We start from the raw sequence: 19814 nt of genomic DNA on the forward strand, positions 1-19814 counted from the left end.
TTAATAGGTTAGTATAAGGGAACTATGAGACATTATCCAGAGGACAAACATTCTCATTATATGGATCTCATAAGGAGAAGAGAGAGAAAGAGGCAGAGAGTATATTTAAAGGAATAATAGCTGAAAACTGTCAGAGAAAGGAAACATTATCAAGATCCAGAAGCACAGAGAGTTCCAAACAAGATGAATCCAAAGAAGCCCACACCAAGACATATTTTTAATTAAAATGTCAAAGGTTAAGGATAAAAAGACAATTTTGAAGACAGCAAGAGGAAATAAGTCACAAACAAGGGAAATACCACAAGGCAATGAGCAACTTTACAGGCCAGAAGGGAGTGGTAGGAAATAGTTAAAAGTCTCAAGAAAGGAACTTACAACCTGGAATAGTATACCCAGCAAGGCTAGAATTCAGAATTGAAGGACAGATAAAGAGTTTCCCAAACAAAAACTAAAGAAGTTCATCATCACTAAACTGTCTTCACAAAAAACGTTAAAAGGTCTTTCTTATGCAGAAAAAGCCATAACCAGAAAAAAAAAAAATTAAAGAAAAAAAAGTCTCACAGTTAAAGGCAAATACAGAATTAACACAGTGAATCAAGTGCTTAAAAAGCTAATATAGAAGTTAAAAGACAAGAAGAAAAATTAACTATAACTACAAAAATAGGGTATGTAAAAACCAAAAAGATATAAAATATAACATCAAATGCACAAAGTGTGGAAGAGGGAGTAAAAATGCAGTGCTTTTTGAGTGTATTTAAATTTAAATGCCTAATAGCTTAAAATAGACTATTAAAGATATAGAGATATGTATGATACTCATGGTAACCACAAACCAAAAGAAATGCAAATATACCAAAATAAACAGAATGGCCAAACAAAATACTAAAGTAAACCAGCAAACTGAAAGGAAAGAGATCAAGAGAAGAAGGAACAGAGAACTAATGAAACACCACCACCAACAACAAAATAATGGCAATACCTGCATACCTACAAATAATCACTTTAAATGTAAATGGACTTTATTAAAAAGATGTAGGGTTACTGAATGGATTTAAAAAAAACGAGACCCAACTATATGCTGCCTACATGAGACTCACTTTAGATCAAAAGACACATAGACAGAAAGTGAAGAGATGAACAAAGATATTCTATGCAAATCGAAACAAAAAGAAAACTGGAGTAGCGATATTTGTAGCTGGGGTAGGAATACTTATATCAGACAAAATAGACTTTAAAACAAAGACCGCAGAAAAAGACAAAGAAGGAAATTACATAATGATAAAAGAGTCAATCCAAAAAGAAGATATAACAATTATAACTATCTATACAACAAACATAGGAGCACCTAAATAAATAAAGTAAATATTAATAGACATAAAGGGAGAAATTCACAGCAATACAATAATAGTAAGGGACTTTAATATCCCTCTAACATCATTAGGCAGCTCATACAGACAGAAAATTAATAAGGAAATAATGGCCTTAAATGTCATATTAGAGCAGATCGATTTAATAAACATTTAAAAAAACATTTCATCCAAAAATGCATTTTAATGTGCACATGGAACATTCTCCAAATTATCACATGTTAGGACACAAAACGAGTCTCAATAACTTCAAGAAAACTGAAATTATATCAAGCATTTTTTTTCTGGCCACTAATGGTATAAAGCTAAAAATCAACTATGAGAAGAAAACTGGAAAAAAATCAAACACATGGAGATTAAATGATATAGCACTAAACAATCAATGCATTAAAAAGGAAATTAAACAGGAAATCCAAAATACCTTGAGACAAATGAAAATGAAAAAAAAAAAAAACTCCCCAAAATTTATGTGATACAATAAAAACAGCTCTAAGAGAGAAGTTCATAGCTATACAGACCTACCCCAGGCCACAAAAATATCTAAAGTAAACATTCTAAATTTGCACCAAAGGAATTAGAAAAAAATACAACAAACAGAACCCAAAGTAGAAGGAAAGATACACTAACGGTCAGAAAAAAAATAAACAAAATAGAGACTAAGGTTTAAAAAAAAAAAATGGAAAAGGTCAATGAAACCAAGAGCTGGTTCTTTGAAAGAATAAACAAAATGCCAGATGAGAGAGAGAGAGAGAGAGAGAGAGAGAGAGAGAGAGAGCGCGGCGCGCAACAAGGCCAAATAAAGTCAGAAATGAAAAAGGAGAGGTTACCACTGACACTGCAGAAATACAAAGAATCACTAAAGAATACTATGAATAATCATATGCCAATAAATTGGACAACCTGGAAGAAATAAATAAATTTCTAGAAGCAGATAACCTTCCAAGTCTAAACCTAAAAGAAGCAGAGAATATGAACAGATTGATTACTAGCAGCGAAATCAAAGCAATAATCAAAAAATTCCCAACAAACAAAAGTCCAGGACCATATAGCTTCAGAAGTGAATTCTAACAGTCATTGAAAGAAGAATTAATATCTATCTTTCTTAAACTATATTTTTAAAATTTGAGAAGAAGGAACACTTCCAAAAGAGTTCTCTGAAGTCAACAATATCCTGATACTAAAACCAGACAAGACATTACAAAATAATAAAAAAAAAAAATTACAAAATAATATCCCTAATGAACATATGTGCAAATATTCTCAACAACATAATAACAAATTGAATTCAACAAAACATTAAAAGGGTTAAAGACCAAGATTAAAGACCTTGGGATTTATCCCAAGGAGACAAGAATAGTTTGATATCCACAAATCACTTAATGTGATACATCGCACCAACAAAACCAAGGATAAAAATCATATGATCTTCTCAATAAGTGCAGAAGAAGCATTTGATAAAATTCGGCATCCAATTATGATAAAAAGTCTCAACAAACTGGTATAAATGAAACTTATCCCAACATAATAATGGCTATGTATGACAAACCCATAACTAACATCACACTTGATGGGGAAAAGCTGAAAGATCAAGAACAAGACAAGGATGCTGACTCTCATCACTATTATTCAATATAATATTGTTAGACCTAGCCACAGCAATCAGACACAATAAAGAAATAAAAGACATCCATATTAGAAATGAAGAGCTAAAACTGTCACAATATGCAGATGACATGACAGAGAACCCTAAAGACTCCACCAAAAAAAAATATTAAAATAAATAAATTCAGTAAAGTAGCACGATACCAAATTAATACACAGAAATTTGTCACACTTCTATACACTGATAATGATCAGAAGGAGAAATTAACAACAACAACAACAAAACAAACAACAACAAAAAAAAACATTTACAAAAGCATCAAAAAGAATAAAATATCTCGGAACAAATTTAACCAAGAATGTAAAACACCTGTACTCTGAAAACAATAAGACACTGAAGAGAAAAAATTGAAGAGAAATTTTAGAAAGATATACCATGCTCACAGATTAGGATTAATATTGTTAAAATGTCCATACTACCCAAAACAATCTACAGATTCAATGCAATCCTTATCAAAATATCAATGGCAATGTTCACAGAACTAGAAGAAATAATCCTAAAATTTACATAGAACCATAAAAGACCCTAAATAACCAAAGCAATCTTGAGAAAGAAGAAAAAAGGTGGACATACCAGGCTTCTGGATTTTAGACTATATCACAAAGCTATAATATTCAAAACAGTATGGTATGGCACAAAAATATACACGTAGATCAATGGAACAGAATAGAGAGCCCAGAAATAAATCCTCATGTATATGGTCAATTAATCTAAAGCAAAGAAAACAATAATATACAATAGAAAAGTGACAGTTTCTTCAATAAGTGGTGTTGAGAGTACTGGACAGATGCAGGCAAAAAAAAAAAAAAAAAAAATGAAACTCGACCACTCTTTTACACCATATACAAAAATAAACTCAAAATGGATTAAAGATTCAAATGTAAGACCTGAAACCATAAAAAACTAGAAGAAAATAGAGGTAGTAAACTCTTTGACATCGGTCTTAGTAATACCTTTTTGAACATGTATCCTCAGCAAGGGAAACAAAAGCAAAAATAAATTAATGAGACTACATCAAACTGAAAAGCTTCTGCATACCAAAAGAGACCATCAATAAAACGAGAGGATAATGTACTGAATGAGAGAATGTATTTGCAAATTATATATTTGATAAGGGGTTAATATCCAAAATATAGAAGGAACTCATACAACTCAATAACAAAAAATAAATGATCTGAACAAAAAATAAATTATCTGATCAAAAAATGGCAGAAGACATAAACATTTCTCCAAAGAAGACACACAGATGACCAACAGACATTAAAAGATGCTCAGCATCACTAATCATCAGTGATGATTAAAACCACAATAATATCCTGCCTCACATCTGTTAGAATGGCTATCATAAAAAAAATCAACAAATAAGTGTTGGTGAGGATGTAGCGAAAAGGGAACTCTTGTGCACTGTCGATGGGAGTGTAAATTGGTGCAGCGCTACAGAAAACAGTACAAAGATTCTTCAAAAAACTGCAAAATAGAACTACCATATGACTCAGCAATTTCATCTCTCAGTATTTATCCAAAGAAAACAAAAACTCTAATTCAAAAAGATATATGCACCCCTCTATTCACTGCAGCACTATTTACAATAGTCTAGATATGGAAGCAACCTAGGTGTCCATAGATAGAGGAATGGGTAAAGATGTAGCATATATGTATATAATGGAATATTACTGATCAAGAAAAAAAATCTTGCCATGGACTTAGACGGTATTACACTAAGTGAAATAATTCAGACAGAGAAAGAGAAATACCATAAGATTTCACTTATAATGTGGAATCAAAAAAATAAAAAATAAAACAAAACAGAATAAATGAACAAAACAAAACAAAAACAGAGTCGCGGAAACAGAGGTCAAACCAACGGTCCCGGATGGGAGGGTTGTTACAGAGTGGGTAAAAAAGATGAAGGAAAATACAGTCAATAATCATGTGGCTACTTTGCATGGTGAAAGCTGATTTCTAGACTTAGTGTGGTGATCACGTGGTAAGGTAAACAAATGTCAAATCGGCATATCGTATACCTGAAACCCCACCCAAGCTCTGTCCCCTGCCAGTCTAGGAGCATAACATAATCCCTCTACACTTCAGTTTCCTGTACTACAGACTAGGGACAACGATGTCTACCTCACAGGATTGTGTAGATTAAGTCGGTGAATGTCAGTGGAGTGTCGAAGAGAATGAGTGTCACCTGATAAATAAAGCACGATATGCCTGTGGTTTCCATATTTATTACTATTGTTGTTGTTGTCACTATTACATTATAAACTCTGTCAAAGAGTTTATATAGTGATAATAATAATCATCACTATTATTAGTAGTATTGCTGCTGCTGCTCCTCCTACTGGGGTTAAACTTAATCTTTATTTGAGGTGACAGGATCTTCATCAACATCACTGAATTACCCTGGCAACAGAGAGGACATTGGACTAAATGTTTACTAGCTCTAGAGCATTCCTTAAAAATGGGTAAGTCTGTAGGGGTGTCAATGTTTAGACATGGACCTCTTAGGAAATAAGATTTTCTATTTTTTTTCTTGATTCATTAAGAGACGGGGTTGTTGCTAAGTTAGCGGGTTGACATTTAATTCTGACATATAAATGTCACACTCATTTGGTCAAGGAGAACTATGTCAAACCATCCTCAGATAAACTCACATACCTTCTCAGATAATCTCAATTCAAAATAAAAAAAAGATAAACTAAGACGTCATCACAGAAATTAAATATACGTTCCATGAAAAAAATTGCAATGCTTTGTGATAGACTCCTTATAGGAAAAAAGATTTAGAAACACAAGATATTCATCAACAGTACTAGTCTAGATGTTCACAGAATAACCCTCCTTCTCTTTATGCCAAACAGCAATGTGCGCAGCTAAGGAATCTTCTATTATCACACTGAAAATGTCTTTTTTCCGAAAGAGTAAAAACAGCACAGGCACCTCATTAAATACCAGTGCATTTGAGTAAAGTCTTACTTTCAAGAAGACAGATCACAAAAAAAAAAATTTTGGCTATTTTTAGATATTTGAAGAAAAACAGAACTTCCAGCCTCTATTGTATATAAGAATTGCTTAAAATACCTTTATAAACATAAGCCATAGCATTGAAGGCTATTAATTTCACTGAAAATGAATCATGAGGTACCAAAAACGTCTGTACATACAATCAGTCTGCATTTCCCATAAAAAGGGGAATGATTTGCATGCATCCTGAAATACATTTTCCTTAAGCAAAATTTTAGATATTTCAAGTAAATGGAATGGATTGATTTTTCTTCCAAATGCAGTGAAATTAAATGAAACTAGGTTTCTTCAGCAGTATATCACTTAGCAGCAGATTTTTCTCTCTTCAACACACAGGAAAAAAAAAAATACTTTATCCCTCCAAAAACAGACCTGAAACGCAGAGCTCAGTACCAAAACCCGGGCCAAGAAGATACTGAATGAGCTTATCAGGAGGCATGAGGGAGACTGTTCCATAAATAGTTTGAAGCTGAAGGTAAACAGTAGCATCACTATCAATAAGTGCAAATTATGACATTGGCAAAGTCCCTTATCCACAGTTTATGAAACATCTGTTTATGAAATGTCTTAATGACAGAGTGAGGCGGTTGTGTTTGGAGGATGTTGAAGACAGATGCAAAGAAGCCATCTCATGCCAACTAGCTGAATTTGAAATTTTGATGAGTTACACATTATTTTATTTCAGTAAGCTAAAATCTGAATTCTATAGCAAATAAATCATAAAACCCTATATCCTCAAGCAACATGTGAGGCATTTGCCTTATTTGTGTTCATTTAACAGGAAAAAAAAATGGTGATGGGAGGGCATGGTTTGCTTTCCTGAGCATTTTGTTCCTGGACAAGAGATACCCCATGTCACATCTGCCCATTCATCAAGTGACAATCCAGGCTGCCTTACTCTCCTCAATGTCTGTACTCTCTACCCATACTCTTTGCCCAGACAGCTTTTCCATCTCTGACACAACCCATGAGAAGAGAGAGAATCACTCAGCCTAAGTATGCTGTATGCAAATATATGGTGGAAAGATTTTTAAAATATTTACTCTGCCAGAAAAAATGTGGTTTTCCACTTAACTTAATACCTCTTAACACTGTGCCACCTTGGCCGAACTGATTATTACGAGATGAATGATTTTCTGGTTTTTAATTATTACTGCGCACAGTCACTGATCTTTATAAAGTCCTCCCCTGGTCAGCTGTTTTATTTGTTAAACAAATATTTATTCAGTGCCTACAATGTGCCAGGTGCTAATTTACCACAGTCACTGACCTAAGGTCACCAGCAACCAGCTGTAATGCAATATGTGGTTCTGAAAAATTCAACTACATAATTGTTGAGTTTGCATCATTATCATTTTAATAGAAATGACTGAGGTGAGCCTGCCCACCCACTCGGCCAGAAGTTCCAGGGGTCTTAGCTGTCCACTCAAATCCATCCCTTCCTGGCTGTATTTGGCAGCGTCTATCTGGTGAGAGCTATCTACTCTGAAATAAATATCAATGGGAACAACTCTGGGTCCTACACTAGCTACAACTTCCAGGTCACCTCATTAGGTACCACCCACCTGGAGAGGCTGGGCCAGGAGAAATCGGGGGCCTAAGGCCTCATGTCTTCCTCTTTCTCTGACTCTAAAAGGCAGCTGTTTGCCATTCTCTTGCCTCCACATTCCCCTTACCCTTCTGCAAAAGTTAAGAAATGTAGCCACTCCCTATTTCAGGGTAAAGATGGGCACCAATAGCAATACCTTCTATCTGGGGCTTATTATTGTAGGTTTTACTACACTTTCCTGAACAACACCTGGGAAATTTACAACAATATCACTTCATGATCAAGTAGACTGGTTGAAAAATGCTGCTTGGGAATGTTTTTTTTCTCTAAATGCAGAGTTCTTTCTTCCTATGACTCAGGTATCACAGGATAGATCAAAAGACCCAACACAGAATGGAGATGTTGGAACTGGATACAAGACCCTCTTCCACATGCCACGTATAGAGTGCTACAATGCAATGAAATGCCAAGTGCACCATCGGCTAGTTACTGAGGACTGGATTTCTTGTTTTTCTTTGCCCACTCTTACCTTTATTCCCACCCATAATAGTGCTTCTCAGACAGATTTCAATCAAGTGACAACAAATTTCTAAACAACTAATTCTGGAATCAAGCAATGGTTGAAATTTGGAAGTATGTATCCGAAGGCCACAAATAAAATAGTGAGGACATTTTCACTTGGTGAAGACTGTTTCCTGTTCTATTTGGGACAGTTTCACTTAACCACATGTCCTCAGATTCTAATCTCTAATACTGCTCAGGGAGGGTGGAGGTTCCACAGCCTAGAAAATGATTTCAAAGTTTTTTTCTAATGAAAGTTCACACTTATGCCAAAAACACTGTCTAATTTTAGAAAATACACAAGTACTCACTTGTTTAGCCTTGGTCTTTGTGATGGTGTCAGAAATAGGTTTCTTCCTCTCCTTTACAGCAGTTTTGGAAAATAATTCCTCAAATTCATGACAATCTATAGATGGTTCTTCAATTTTTTCCCAAATAAGTAAAGCACTGGAGTCTCTAAAGTTAAGCAAAACACCAAATGAAAGAACCATCGAACCAAACTACAAGATATCATGGTTAGCGTAAACATAAAGGAAGAAGGGAAAAAAGAGAAAGGCAGAAGAGAAAACAAGGATGAAAAGTCAGGAAGGAATGACACATCAAAGGAAGGAAGGAATGAAAAGAGGCGAACGGGCGGGAAGACAGGAAAAGGGAAAGAATACTCTTATTGAAGACCACCATTTGTTTTATTGACCTGATAAGAAAGTTAAAATACTATTAATATAGAAGGAAACCTTTGCCTAGATATAATTTCCAGGAATTCTCAGTTATCAAATCTGTGTATAAAAACATAAAAGAAAAACTCCTCTCAGTATAGGCAATAAAGGTAGGAAACGTTTTCATATACAATCCCAACTTGATTCATCAGCTTTGTAGATTATTCGTGGGTTAAAAAATAAATCATTTTATGACCCAAGGCAGCATCCTCCATCTCCCTCTCACTTCCCATCACCTAATTATTATCTGACTTCGTAAAAACTAGATGCATGTACTACCACCTAAAAAGGGTAGATCTATTTTTTAAAAAGAAAAACAAACAAACAAAACTCTTAATATATCTGGAAAAAAATGAGTTTGGGGCATGGTTTAAAATGATGCATCAAACATATATATATGACATGATAACTATAAAGAGAATGAGCTATAAAGTTTGAAGTAATTAAAATGCTTGTTTTAGATTGTTTCCCCTAATATAATTCAGTGAAGAGAAAAAAAAAAAATAAGATAAGAATGAGCCTGGTAAATATCCTGTTTCTAAATGCACGCCACATCAGCTAGACAAAATTCAAAGTATCGTCAAAAGTTAGAACAAGGAAGGCCACTAAAGTTTAAAGCGCATGTTTTTTCTCCTACCAGCACAGCCGAGCATCACTGCACTGTCCCAGGGATAAGGGAGCACAGCTACATATTATGTGTGGATAAGTGACATGCTACCAGCATACCTGGGGGCAAGTATTCGTTAATAAGTATCATTTCCAGCTATGATATAACTGCATACTATATCATCAATATTCTATGGAAGTGCCATGAAATTCTCAAAGCTAAATTATTTCACACATAGGGTGTGGATATGTGTATTTTTGTGTAGCACATTTCTGAAGAGAAAGACTACTGCAAACAGAATGGAATGGTAAAAGAAGACTGTGCCTTCAAAAGGAAGCAAACATCCTCCGCAGTTAGTCTGTCTAAGGATCTGATTCACATTTGTCAAAGTGAAGTTCTGCAACTAGGTATCAGGGCATGTACACTAAGAAAAATATATCCCTCTATCTTTAAAAGATCAATCAATAACTTTACAGAAACCTGTACATGTTATACACTGATACGTAATATCATTTGTTTTATCCTTTTGATAATTCCAGAGAAAAGTCTTAACTTTTAAATAACAAGAGTGTTTCACTAAATTTTGATTTAAAATCTAAAGATAAATTTCAGAGCAGTACTTAAAAATACATCAAATTGTAATTTTTCCCAAGAGTTTTAAAGGAAAATGCTTCCTTCAGATTGACGACCTCACATTCACGTTACCTTTTGCTGTGCAGTTGAATTCTCGTCCAGTACAGAGGCTTCATTGGCCGACAAGGCTCTATTGGCTGCTTCCTAATCCCTTTGTCCTGGCTCGTCCCTAATCCAAACCAGCCAGTTGGTAATGGAGGGGGAAGAAATCCACACATCTGTGATATTGGTAAAGTGCTACTCCCAACTTGTGGGGTGGGTAGAGGGCCAGATCCAGGAAGCAGAGTAGGTGGTTGGGGTGAGGTGATGCCTGTTCCAGGACAGGGAGGAGGAGCGGGAGCAGGTGGAATACCCATACCTGGCAAAGGAGGAGGTGGGGGGATCCCAGCTCCGGGCAGAGGTGGGGGAGGAGGTATGCCTGCACCGAGAAGAGGGGGTGGAGGAGGTATGCCCGCTCCAGGCAGAGGAGGGGGAGGGGGTATTCCCTCACCAGGCAAAGGTGGGGGAGGGGGTACTCCCATTCCAGGAAGAGTGGGGGGAGGAGGTATTCCTACTCCAGGAAGAGGAGGGGGAGGAGGTATTCCTTCACCAGGCAAAGGTGGGGGAGGGGGTATTACCACTCTAGGCAGAGTGGGGGGAGGAGGTATGCCTGCTCCAGGCAGAGGAGGGGGAGGAGGTATTCTCTCACCAGGCAAAGGTGGGGGAGGGGGTATTCCCACTCCGGGAAGAGGTGGAGGGAAAGGTATTCCCATTCCGGGAAGAGGCGGGGGAGGAGGTATGCCCACTCCGGGAAGAGGAGGGGGAGGGGGTATTCCCTCACCTGGCAAAGGTGGGGGAGGGGGTATTCCCTCACCAGGCAAAGGTGGGGGAGGGGATATTCCCTCACCAGGCAAAGGTGGAGGAGGGGGTATTCCCACTCCAGGCAAAGGTGGGGGAGAGGGTATTCCCACTCCAGGCAAAGGTGCGGGAGGGGATGGCAGCATTTCTGTACCAGGCACAGAGAGAGGTTGGGGGGTTGCTGTACTGAGCAGAGAAGGCCCTGTCCTGCCAGGGACGGGGGGAGGGGCGGGAGCCACCGCGCCCAGGCGAGGCATGGGACTGGAAGCCTCTCTGCAAGGCAGAGGTGGTGGGGGTGGGATGTTACAGCTGTTTTCAAAGGAAGATAAAACAGAGTGTTCACGGCTGGTTTCAAACTCAGTCTGAAGAGTAGGATGGTAAGGCTGTGGCCTGACCTGGCCTTGACTATCGGACCACGGAAGGGATAGAGATGGCGGAGGCTGAATGGACTGATGTGCGTCGAGCTGTACTGATATTTGCCTTGGAGTCACAATCAAAGAAATCTCTGAACAGAATTTTGTCTGAAGCCCAGAAGGTGAGGCTAGCACAGATGGGTCTCCACTTTCAGCCGCGGGCGGGCGCGAGGGACCCTCCGGCAATGCATCACCAGAAGGCGGCGTCAGTACCTTGCCCTCTTCCATCGGGGACGTCTGGATTGATTTTGCCTGTAAAATCCTTTGATGCCTTACATCCTCTTCTAACCTGAGAGCTTCGAGACAGACATCTTCTGAGGGGGTCACTCCATTCTGAACCCCGTGACGGCCGCTGGCCACGTCCATGTCCGCAGCCGGGTACTGCTTCTCTAGTTCAGCTATTTTGGTCCTCAGATCCTCAATGGTCTGTTCCAGCTGCTGAATTACAGTTGCCTGTCCCTCAGACTTCATGTCTACAGCCTCCTAAAGGGCAACAAAGACAGACATAGTTAAATATAAAATAAGAAACCCTTCAAATATATATTTAAAAAAGACTTACAAAATTAAACAAAATAGATTAGTTTGTTATAATACTTTCAGAAAGACTCCTCCACACTCAGATTTCAAAGTGGTTTACACTCATTACCATAAAATCCTAAGGCCTTTGTTTATCAAATTTTTTAAACGATATCACTGAAGACAAGAAGAGCACTGAGGAAAGAAAGTCCTCAGAATTTTCTCACTCAGGATACCCTCCAAGTAGGCTTCTTTCCCACCTAGTAACATTTGCTAGTGGGATGTTCCCTAGAGACATTTTAAATCCTATATTTTAAAGGTACTCACTGAAAGAGTCTCCAATAAGATTATGTGAAATATTTTTAACATTCATATGGGCACGAGCATATATTTCATGCACATGTGTCAGACCACATATCGTGTTTACTATAATTTTAATATTTTACTCAAGGCATTTAAGAAAGTGATACCTTATGCTCTCCACAATTTATAGAGATGGCTGGTAACAATTGTGCCAATGTATAGGTCACCTTCATATCTAAATGGGGTCCTCCTTTCACAAGTCATATGTACAATCAACTGTGAATCTTTTGAGGAAAAAAATACTTCGGTAGAAAAAAAGGGGAAAAGACCTGTGGGTAAATTAAATATGGATAACAGATAAGTAAAAAGAAAAGAGAAAAAGAAGGAATGGAAAAAGAAAAAGGAGGAAAAAAAGGAATAGTAGAAGGTAGAAGAGAAGGGAGGGCAAACCCCAGCTGCATGAAGCTGTACTGTCAGACAGCTGCTCACACAGTCTTGGATTTGCTCTCAAGGCTGGAATGAAAGGTAGAGTGAGAGAGTTCTCATGCTGAGAACTATTTCTCCAGGGCATCTCAGGTCTTTTCAAAAATAATCCCAACAGCGCCATAATCCACAGGAGTACACATCGACTGTCTTCCGCACACGGGCAAGAATAATTATGGAAGAATAATTAAAAGGTAATATGAAGATGATATCACGTATAAAACTAAGTGCTTATCCTGCTTGCTCAAGGTTAAACTCTGGATCCAAGAAAAGTCTACACAAAATAAAAAACTTTTTCTTTACTCTCATTAAATCCAAAATAAATATCTAATGCATTTGCAGTGGAAAAACGGCAGATGAATAAGACAAAAATGAGTATTTACTACGAATGAAGCATTTTTGATGCTACAGGTATATTTGTAAAAAATCTTCAGATTTACATTTTTTTCCATGGGGATAGAAAAGGTATAAACTTAATAGCCTTGATCCTAACTCCTGCTACTTCTTCCCTGTAAACTCTACCTTTTAATGAAATATTTAACTCTCTAAAGGTAATTATGATGCTGGTTGAGAGAAGAGAACTTGAAACTTTAGAGACATAGCCTTATACAAGGTGCTTTATTTCCCTGTAATCAAAAAATATCAAGTACACCTAAGGGGGCAAGCCCAACGGAGCAGCCTCTACCTTGGCGACGTCCGCTCTGCCCAGTACATCCCTGAGATGCAGCCTCTTGCATCTCCTCCAGATGCAAGTGAATTTCATCTTGAGAAAGTCTGTCCACTCTGTGACTGTGACCAGAATCCCAGTCTCACAGGGACAGAAAAGAAAAGGAGTGGAATACAGTCCTGCTGGCTTGATGAAACCGGAAAGGCTCTCCAATTTGGATTGCCGCCTAAGACTCCGGAGACCTGAGTTTCACCCCAGCCCCCAAAGATGACCTCTAAAGCCTGACAGTGAATCTTTGCTCTGTGTGCCTTGCCAACCCGGAACTGGCTGAGGTGGTTAGCAGAGCAGTGTCAGGTGGCCACACTTTGTTGCAGTGGCAGGAGACTACAGTCTGGCAACTGATATCATTGATGGCCATGCCCAGCACTGCCCAGACCTCTGTGTGATCTGGGTCGATGCCCACGTGACATCAGTACGCCCCTCACCACTTCATCCGGCAATCTCCATGCACAGCCAGTTTCATTTCTCCTACAGAACTACGGGACAAGGTACCACAGCTCCCAGGATTTTCCTGGATAAAACCTTGTATCTCTTCCCCAAGTATCATGTATATTGGTCTAAGAGATGTGGACCGGCCTGCCCACCCCTCCACCCCCCCACCCCCCCTCCCACCGCCCTGTAATTCTTTTATTTTAAAGAATTACGATATCCAGTATTTTTCCGTGAGAGGCAGAGATCAACTTGGTATCCAGAAGATCATGGCACGGACATTTCACCTGCTGACTGGCGAAATTCGGAGGCCAATCCATATGAGTTTTGATATTGATGCACCTGACCCTGCACTGGCTCCAGCCATTGGAACTTCCGTTGTTGGGGGACTGACCTATGGAGAAGGTACGTATATGACTGAGGAAGTTGTCCCCAGTATAGGGCTGCCGCCAGCACTGGCTCTTGCTGAAGTCATTCATTCCCAGCTGGCTGCTTCCAAGGAGGGAAGCCAGGGCCCAGTGGCCCAGTGGTGGATGTGGCTGCTCCAAGTTCTGGTCAGACGGGGAGGGAGGGCGCAATGTCTTTGACCAGCTTCCTGCTGCCCGTTCACCAGACGGATCAGAAAACGAGAAACATGTGAGAACTTAGGAAACCCTCTGAGCTGACACATGCTCATCACAATGGGCGTTCCAGAGTAGTGAGGTGTTTGAGGGGACAGATACTACCCGGTCATCTGGGTCAACGATGCCTTCGTGGGAGCGTCTGCACATTCTCACAACTGTAGTTTCCTTTCCCCTCCATTTTGATGACCAGTAATACTGCTGTAAATGAATTTGGTTTTTGGCAGTTCACAGGATATTAATATGTTGGAGTACTATGTAAATTTAAAGAAGTCATAAATAGTATTTATTGCTTTCATATATCATATCAAAAAAAAAATACCAAGTAGCCATAACTATGGAAAGAAACTGAAAACTACTTTTCAACTAATAAAGAAATGTAACACATTTTAAATAGGCAAAATTTTGAGAGGCACTTTTTATTTATATGTAAATATAGGTATTAATATATATATAAATATAAATACTTTAAATCACTATTTTTCACCAATGTCTACACAAAGCATTACAATGCATATTTTGGGAAATTGTGCCATATATTTTCTAAATAATCCATAGTAAAATAGCTGTAATAAACAATATCTTGTTTGGCCACTGTACTTAATTCCTCTCCAATTATGATGTTAATAAGTATGAGAATAAGCCAGAAGCCAAAATCTAGGCCCAAACTGATGTTAATAAAAAGTTTAACTATTCAGTATTTCTTCCTTACTTTTAATTATTAAACTGTATAAATTATTTTCATTTTTCCAGCATAACCTTAAAAGTGACCCTTAAGCATTAATAAGTATTTTTTTTTTAAATAATCCTAGTATATAAGTAGGGCTCTCATTTTCCCATTTATATAACGATCTTGATTGCTCACAGAATAGTCAAGGCACACAGGAGTGTGCTTTCTACTTTTTAAATCTCTGTTCAACTGTTTTCTACTTTTTAAGTCTCTGTTCAACTGTATCTAATTGGATTAACCTAGCTGCAAGGGTGTCTATAAATGTAGTTTTTCTTCCCACTTCTATACATAGAAGGAGAGGCAGCTGGAGGCTGGAGGCTGGGAGAGCCAATCTAAAGTAACTGCCAAATTGTCTCAAGTTGATTCCATTTAAAAAGTCTTTTTCTGGTACTAGTTATGTGTAATAGGATGCTCTTTTATATATTTTTTTCCTACCAGCTGTGCAAATGATAGAAAGGATAAAAATCCCAGGAATCTTTCCAATCACTGGTACCATAACTTCAGTGATCATTGGCTTTGAGAGTTGTGTTGGGCTGGTTGGCCTGGAAATGTGGGGGCCTGAACCCATGTAGAAAGTGGTATAATAAATGCTCTTGTGCTGGGTTGTTGTGATTTAGGATTAATTTCTCCTCCTCCTCTTTCTCTGCTTTCTTCATGTCTTTTACTTTTCATACTGTTTTTATTATATTCAAATCTATGATGAAAAAGAGCTGGCCTAGGTAATAACATTTAGAAATTGAGTTTTGGAAAACTTCCAGAATTTACTTCTTGCATGCCTTTCACCAACTAACCTTTAAGTTCAGCATTTTTCTGCATTTTCAAACACCAGTTCCACGTGGGAAAAGCCACCAAGTATCTGAAAGATGTCACCTTAGAGAAGCAATGCATGCCATTCCTCTATTATGATGGTGGAACTGGTGAGTGTGCCAAAGCCAGACAGGGGCGCTGGACACAGGATCAATGGCCCAAAATCAATGCTGAACTTCTGCTGCATATGTTTGAAAATGCAGAATAATGCTGAACTTAAAGGTTTAGACATGGAGTCTCTGGTCACTGAGCACACCCAGACGAACAAAGCCCCCAGTGTGCACTGCTGGACGTACAGGCTAACCCTACACGAGCTCCCCCTGCCACACCGAGATGATCCTCACTGAAAAAGGGCAGATTGTTTCTAAACCTGAAGAGGAGATTGAACAGAAGAAAAAGATTTCCCAAAAGAAAATGAAGAAACAAAAACTTATGGCCTAGGGATAAATTCAGCATAAAACAAATGCAAATAAAAGTTTCTAAAATTGTGAGGGAAAATTATTTTTCCCCAAAACATAATATTAAAATATTAAAAATTAAACTACATCGCCTTATTTCTAAAAGTTTATCATAATGGTAAGCAAGAATAAATTGTTAGAATTAAAATGAGTCAAGTGTTAATATTCTTCAATGTAAATTTTCTGACAAAAGTATATGATATCATGATATATGACATCTTTTAGAAAAAGATGGTAATTTTTTGTAGAATTTTACAGTTTCATCAATTTCCCTAGCGGTCTCTGACAACACTCTGATATGCAAATTAACGTCTTTTAACATATCTGTTACATCGTCATACGTAATCAAATTAACTCTGTCAGGTTCACTAATCAATTACTTTTCATGTGATTCAAGGCCTTCACCATCACCTTCCCTGACTTCAGACAATTCTACAACTTCTTCAAGATTAACAATTTTACCTTACATTGTATTTGTATCATGTGGTTTAAAACATCCACAAATCATTGGTAAACTAAACCTGTCAAAACTAAAGGACAATAGATCATAACAGATGGTCTAAGTTAAATAGGGAGAGATTTGGCATTGGACCTAATTTTATAAGAGGTCAATTTGTTAGAGTATATTGTTGTTATGTATTTTACTTATTTTTTTAACAAAGTGATAATGGAGGGCACAGAGATAATAAAATGTTGAGAAAATAAAGAACTGATATGATCTATAAGCTTCCAAGATTTTCAAATACTAGATACAACAAGAAGTAGAACTAAGAAATGGCAGAGGAAATAGATAAGACACAGTTCTGAAACTGCATCTATAATAAATACAGCAATGCAACCTTGTGGTGCCAAGGTGTAAAGTCAAAAATTTCATGAAGATGATAACAAAGAGACTACAAAGGCAAAGGCTGACATTTTTTAAAAAGAATTGTTTTTATAGAGATAATTATTATAGATAGAGAACATAGGGGAAAATGTTGGGGTAAGAAATTATCTCTTTCTTACGTTATTCCCACTGTAGAAAGAACAAACGTTTAATCAGCTAAAATCTCCACTCTTCTCTATGATCCTATCTTTACCTGCCAAATCCCAGCCCCAAATCAATGTTACAGACCTTTTCCATTTCAGGGGAACGGCAACTAAGCTCATCTTAAACCTTAACTGACTAGCCTATAAAACAAAGCTAGCCATCTAGTCTTACAGACTAACCACCTCTATGTAGGGTCTTCGGTTCTGAATTCAGCCAAGAGTCTTCAAAGAATCTCATCTGGCTTTCCTGATCCAGGGCTATCAGACAAGGGCTAGCTGGCTCTCAGAGGGTACCCATTCACTGTCGGCTGAGACATTGTCTATAGAGCTCTCTAGGAAAGGCTGCATTGCTTGTCAACATTAAGAGCTGATTTCTATACAGGTTACACATTTTTAAAAATTTTTGCAGAGGTCAACAAAGAAAGTTAAATACTAAATATCAGTTATTATCAAGAAAAAAATGCTATCTAGTCTCCGGTCATTTAAGCAAACATCTTCCTATCAGAGCCCGCACAAACCGAACCCAGATTTAATCTTGCAAGAGCCTGCCAGGCTCCCTGCTGTCCACGGAAAGCCCTCAAGTTGGGAGCCTGTTCCCTTGTGTCCTGTGCCTGATACTTAATCTTCCATCTATACAGGGGACAACTAGACAGAGGCCTATCGGATCCTCAAAGGACTTAACATTGGAGAAATGGACTTTTTATTTTCTTTAGACTTCTATACTTTTCAAAAAGACCCTCAGCATTTCCAGTAATGGTGTGAGTTTACCCAATGCTAATGATTCTCACTATCAAAATTAAAATAAATAAATGTGTAAAAGAAGAAAAGAAAAAAGTGATCTTTATAATTTTGTACAGAATTTATATAATGGGTGCGTCTTGATAAATGGAAAGATAAATCTATTTTAGTCAACACAGTATGTAATATACTAATACATTGCCAATTTTAACATTATTTGTATTTAAAAGTATTGCTTCAAACCCCTAAATCATTGTAAGTGGTAGAGTCTGCCATTCACTTTGGCTGAACAATATATACAATAAGTCAGCCAAAATTCTTCCATTCCTGTACAATCTTATATGTGGGTGGTGATGGTTAGTTCTCATAAATTGTTTGAACACTTACATTTCACAAAATGCAAGATGCCATTAAAAAATAAAATGTTCACCAAAAATATTTTTCCAAATACAAGATTATCCGATTCCCAGAAAAAGAAAACATTACTATAACATTAAGGCTAAAACTGTCAAAAAGGAAGCCAAGATACACTCAGGAAAAGCTTTTGCTGAAAAGTTAATTTGTTCATTTTGAAACTTTATTATGTAAGCAAGATATTTTCCGAGTCTACAATATAAAAACTGCTTATTGCTAAGTTAACATTGTGATAACTTATTTTTTAAATGTTACTATGAGCTATGTAATTCATTTTCTACCATACATAGATATTCAAATTCTGCTAAATTCTAAGGCCACATTACTGGCAAGTTAGGATACCAGTAGACATCTGTAAAATATGAATCCTACTCCTTACAGAAGCATATAAATTCTCTATTTGTCATATTCTGAATTCTGAAACATTCTAAGGTTTTGAAACAAATGAATAGTATTCCAGATTTAGGATAAGCAAACATATGCTATACATGATCCTAAAAGAAAAGAAATTCAGATTTTTAAATGGATAAGATTATGCACAAAAATAAAGCACAATCAATTTTAAGTTTGGAAAGGAATTTCGAGAAAGAAGGGAATATAAGATAATTTGGTAAGTGATAAGTAACTTACCTAGGACTCCTTAAAGTAGAACATGCTATGGAAAAGAAGAGTTTCACACTCAGAGAGTGGCATCTCTGGAATCCTTACAATGAAACAGATGATGAATTACTGAAATTGTAGTATTTTTGAGCTGGAGTAAATATGACAAATCTCTTCCAATCCCTACATTGCATAGATGAGAAATGTGAGGTGGAGGGGAGAGGGATAAGTTAGAAACCAGAATTGGCTGTATTACTTTCAACATCTTTTTATCATAGTGATTGATAATTCAATTGATGGGAAGGTTCAAGTCACCGTCATTGGCAAATAACCACAACTGAAGTAATAAACGTCTTTGGGGAAAAGGGTCTGAAAAAAAAATGAAAATAGCCTTTTTGGTTCCCTCATATTTTCTGAATTTTCTCTCTAGTTATTTGAGCTAAAGTGTGGCAAGGTTCTGGACCACATTCTAAAGCAATATATTCCCTAATTGTCCAATCAGTGTAAGGAAGAAAACACTATTTTATTACAGTTTTACTTTCATTAACGATCTTAGTTTTTCACCTCCTAGCTGCCTTCCCAGGTTA

At 37.3% G+C, this 19814-nt stretch overlaps 1 protein-coding gene and 1 pseudogene across 3 annotated transcripts in view; one reads left to right on the top strand and one right to left on the bottom strand.

Annotated features, from left to right (window-relative positions):
- Positions 1-19814, bottom strand: part of FMN2 (formin 2) — a 402924-nt gene that overhangs the window by 238691 nt on the left and 144419 nt on the right. For all 3 annotated transcript variants that reach the window (XM_011380009.2, XM_023523198.1, XM_023523197.1), the window contains exons 5-6: positions 10196-11856; positions 8479-8623 (exon numbers count right to left, since the gene is read on the bottom strand). In XM_011380009.2, coding sequence (XP_011378311.1) covers positions 8479-8623; positions 10196-11856 — 1806 coding nt within the window. The remainder of the gene's footprint in view (positions 1-8478; positions 8624-10195; positions 11857-19814) is intronic.
- On the top strand, positions 12385-16196 carry LOC111731538 (annotated as a pseudogene).

The sequence above is a fragment of the Pteropus vampyrus genome, unplaced genomic scaffold, assembly GCF_000151845.1.
Source record: "Pteropus vampyrus isolate Shadow unplaced genomic scaffold, Pvam_2.0 Scaffold383, whole genome shotgun sequence".
NCBI classification, from domain to species: domain Eukaryota; kingdom Metazoa; phylum Chordata; class Mammalia; order Chiroptera; family Pteropodidae; genus Pteropus; species Pteropus vampyrus.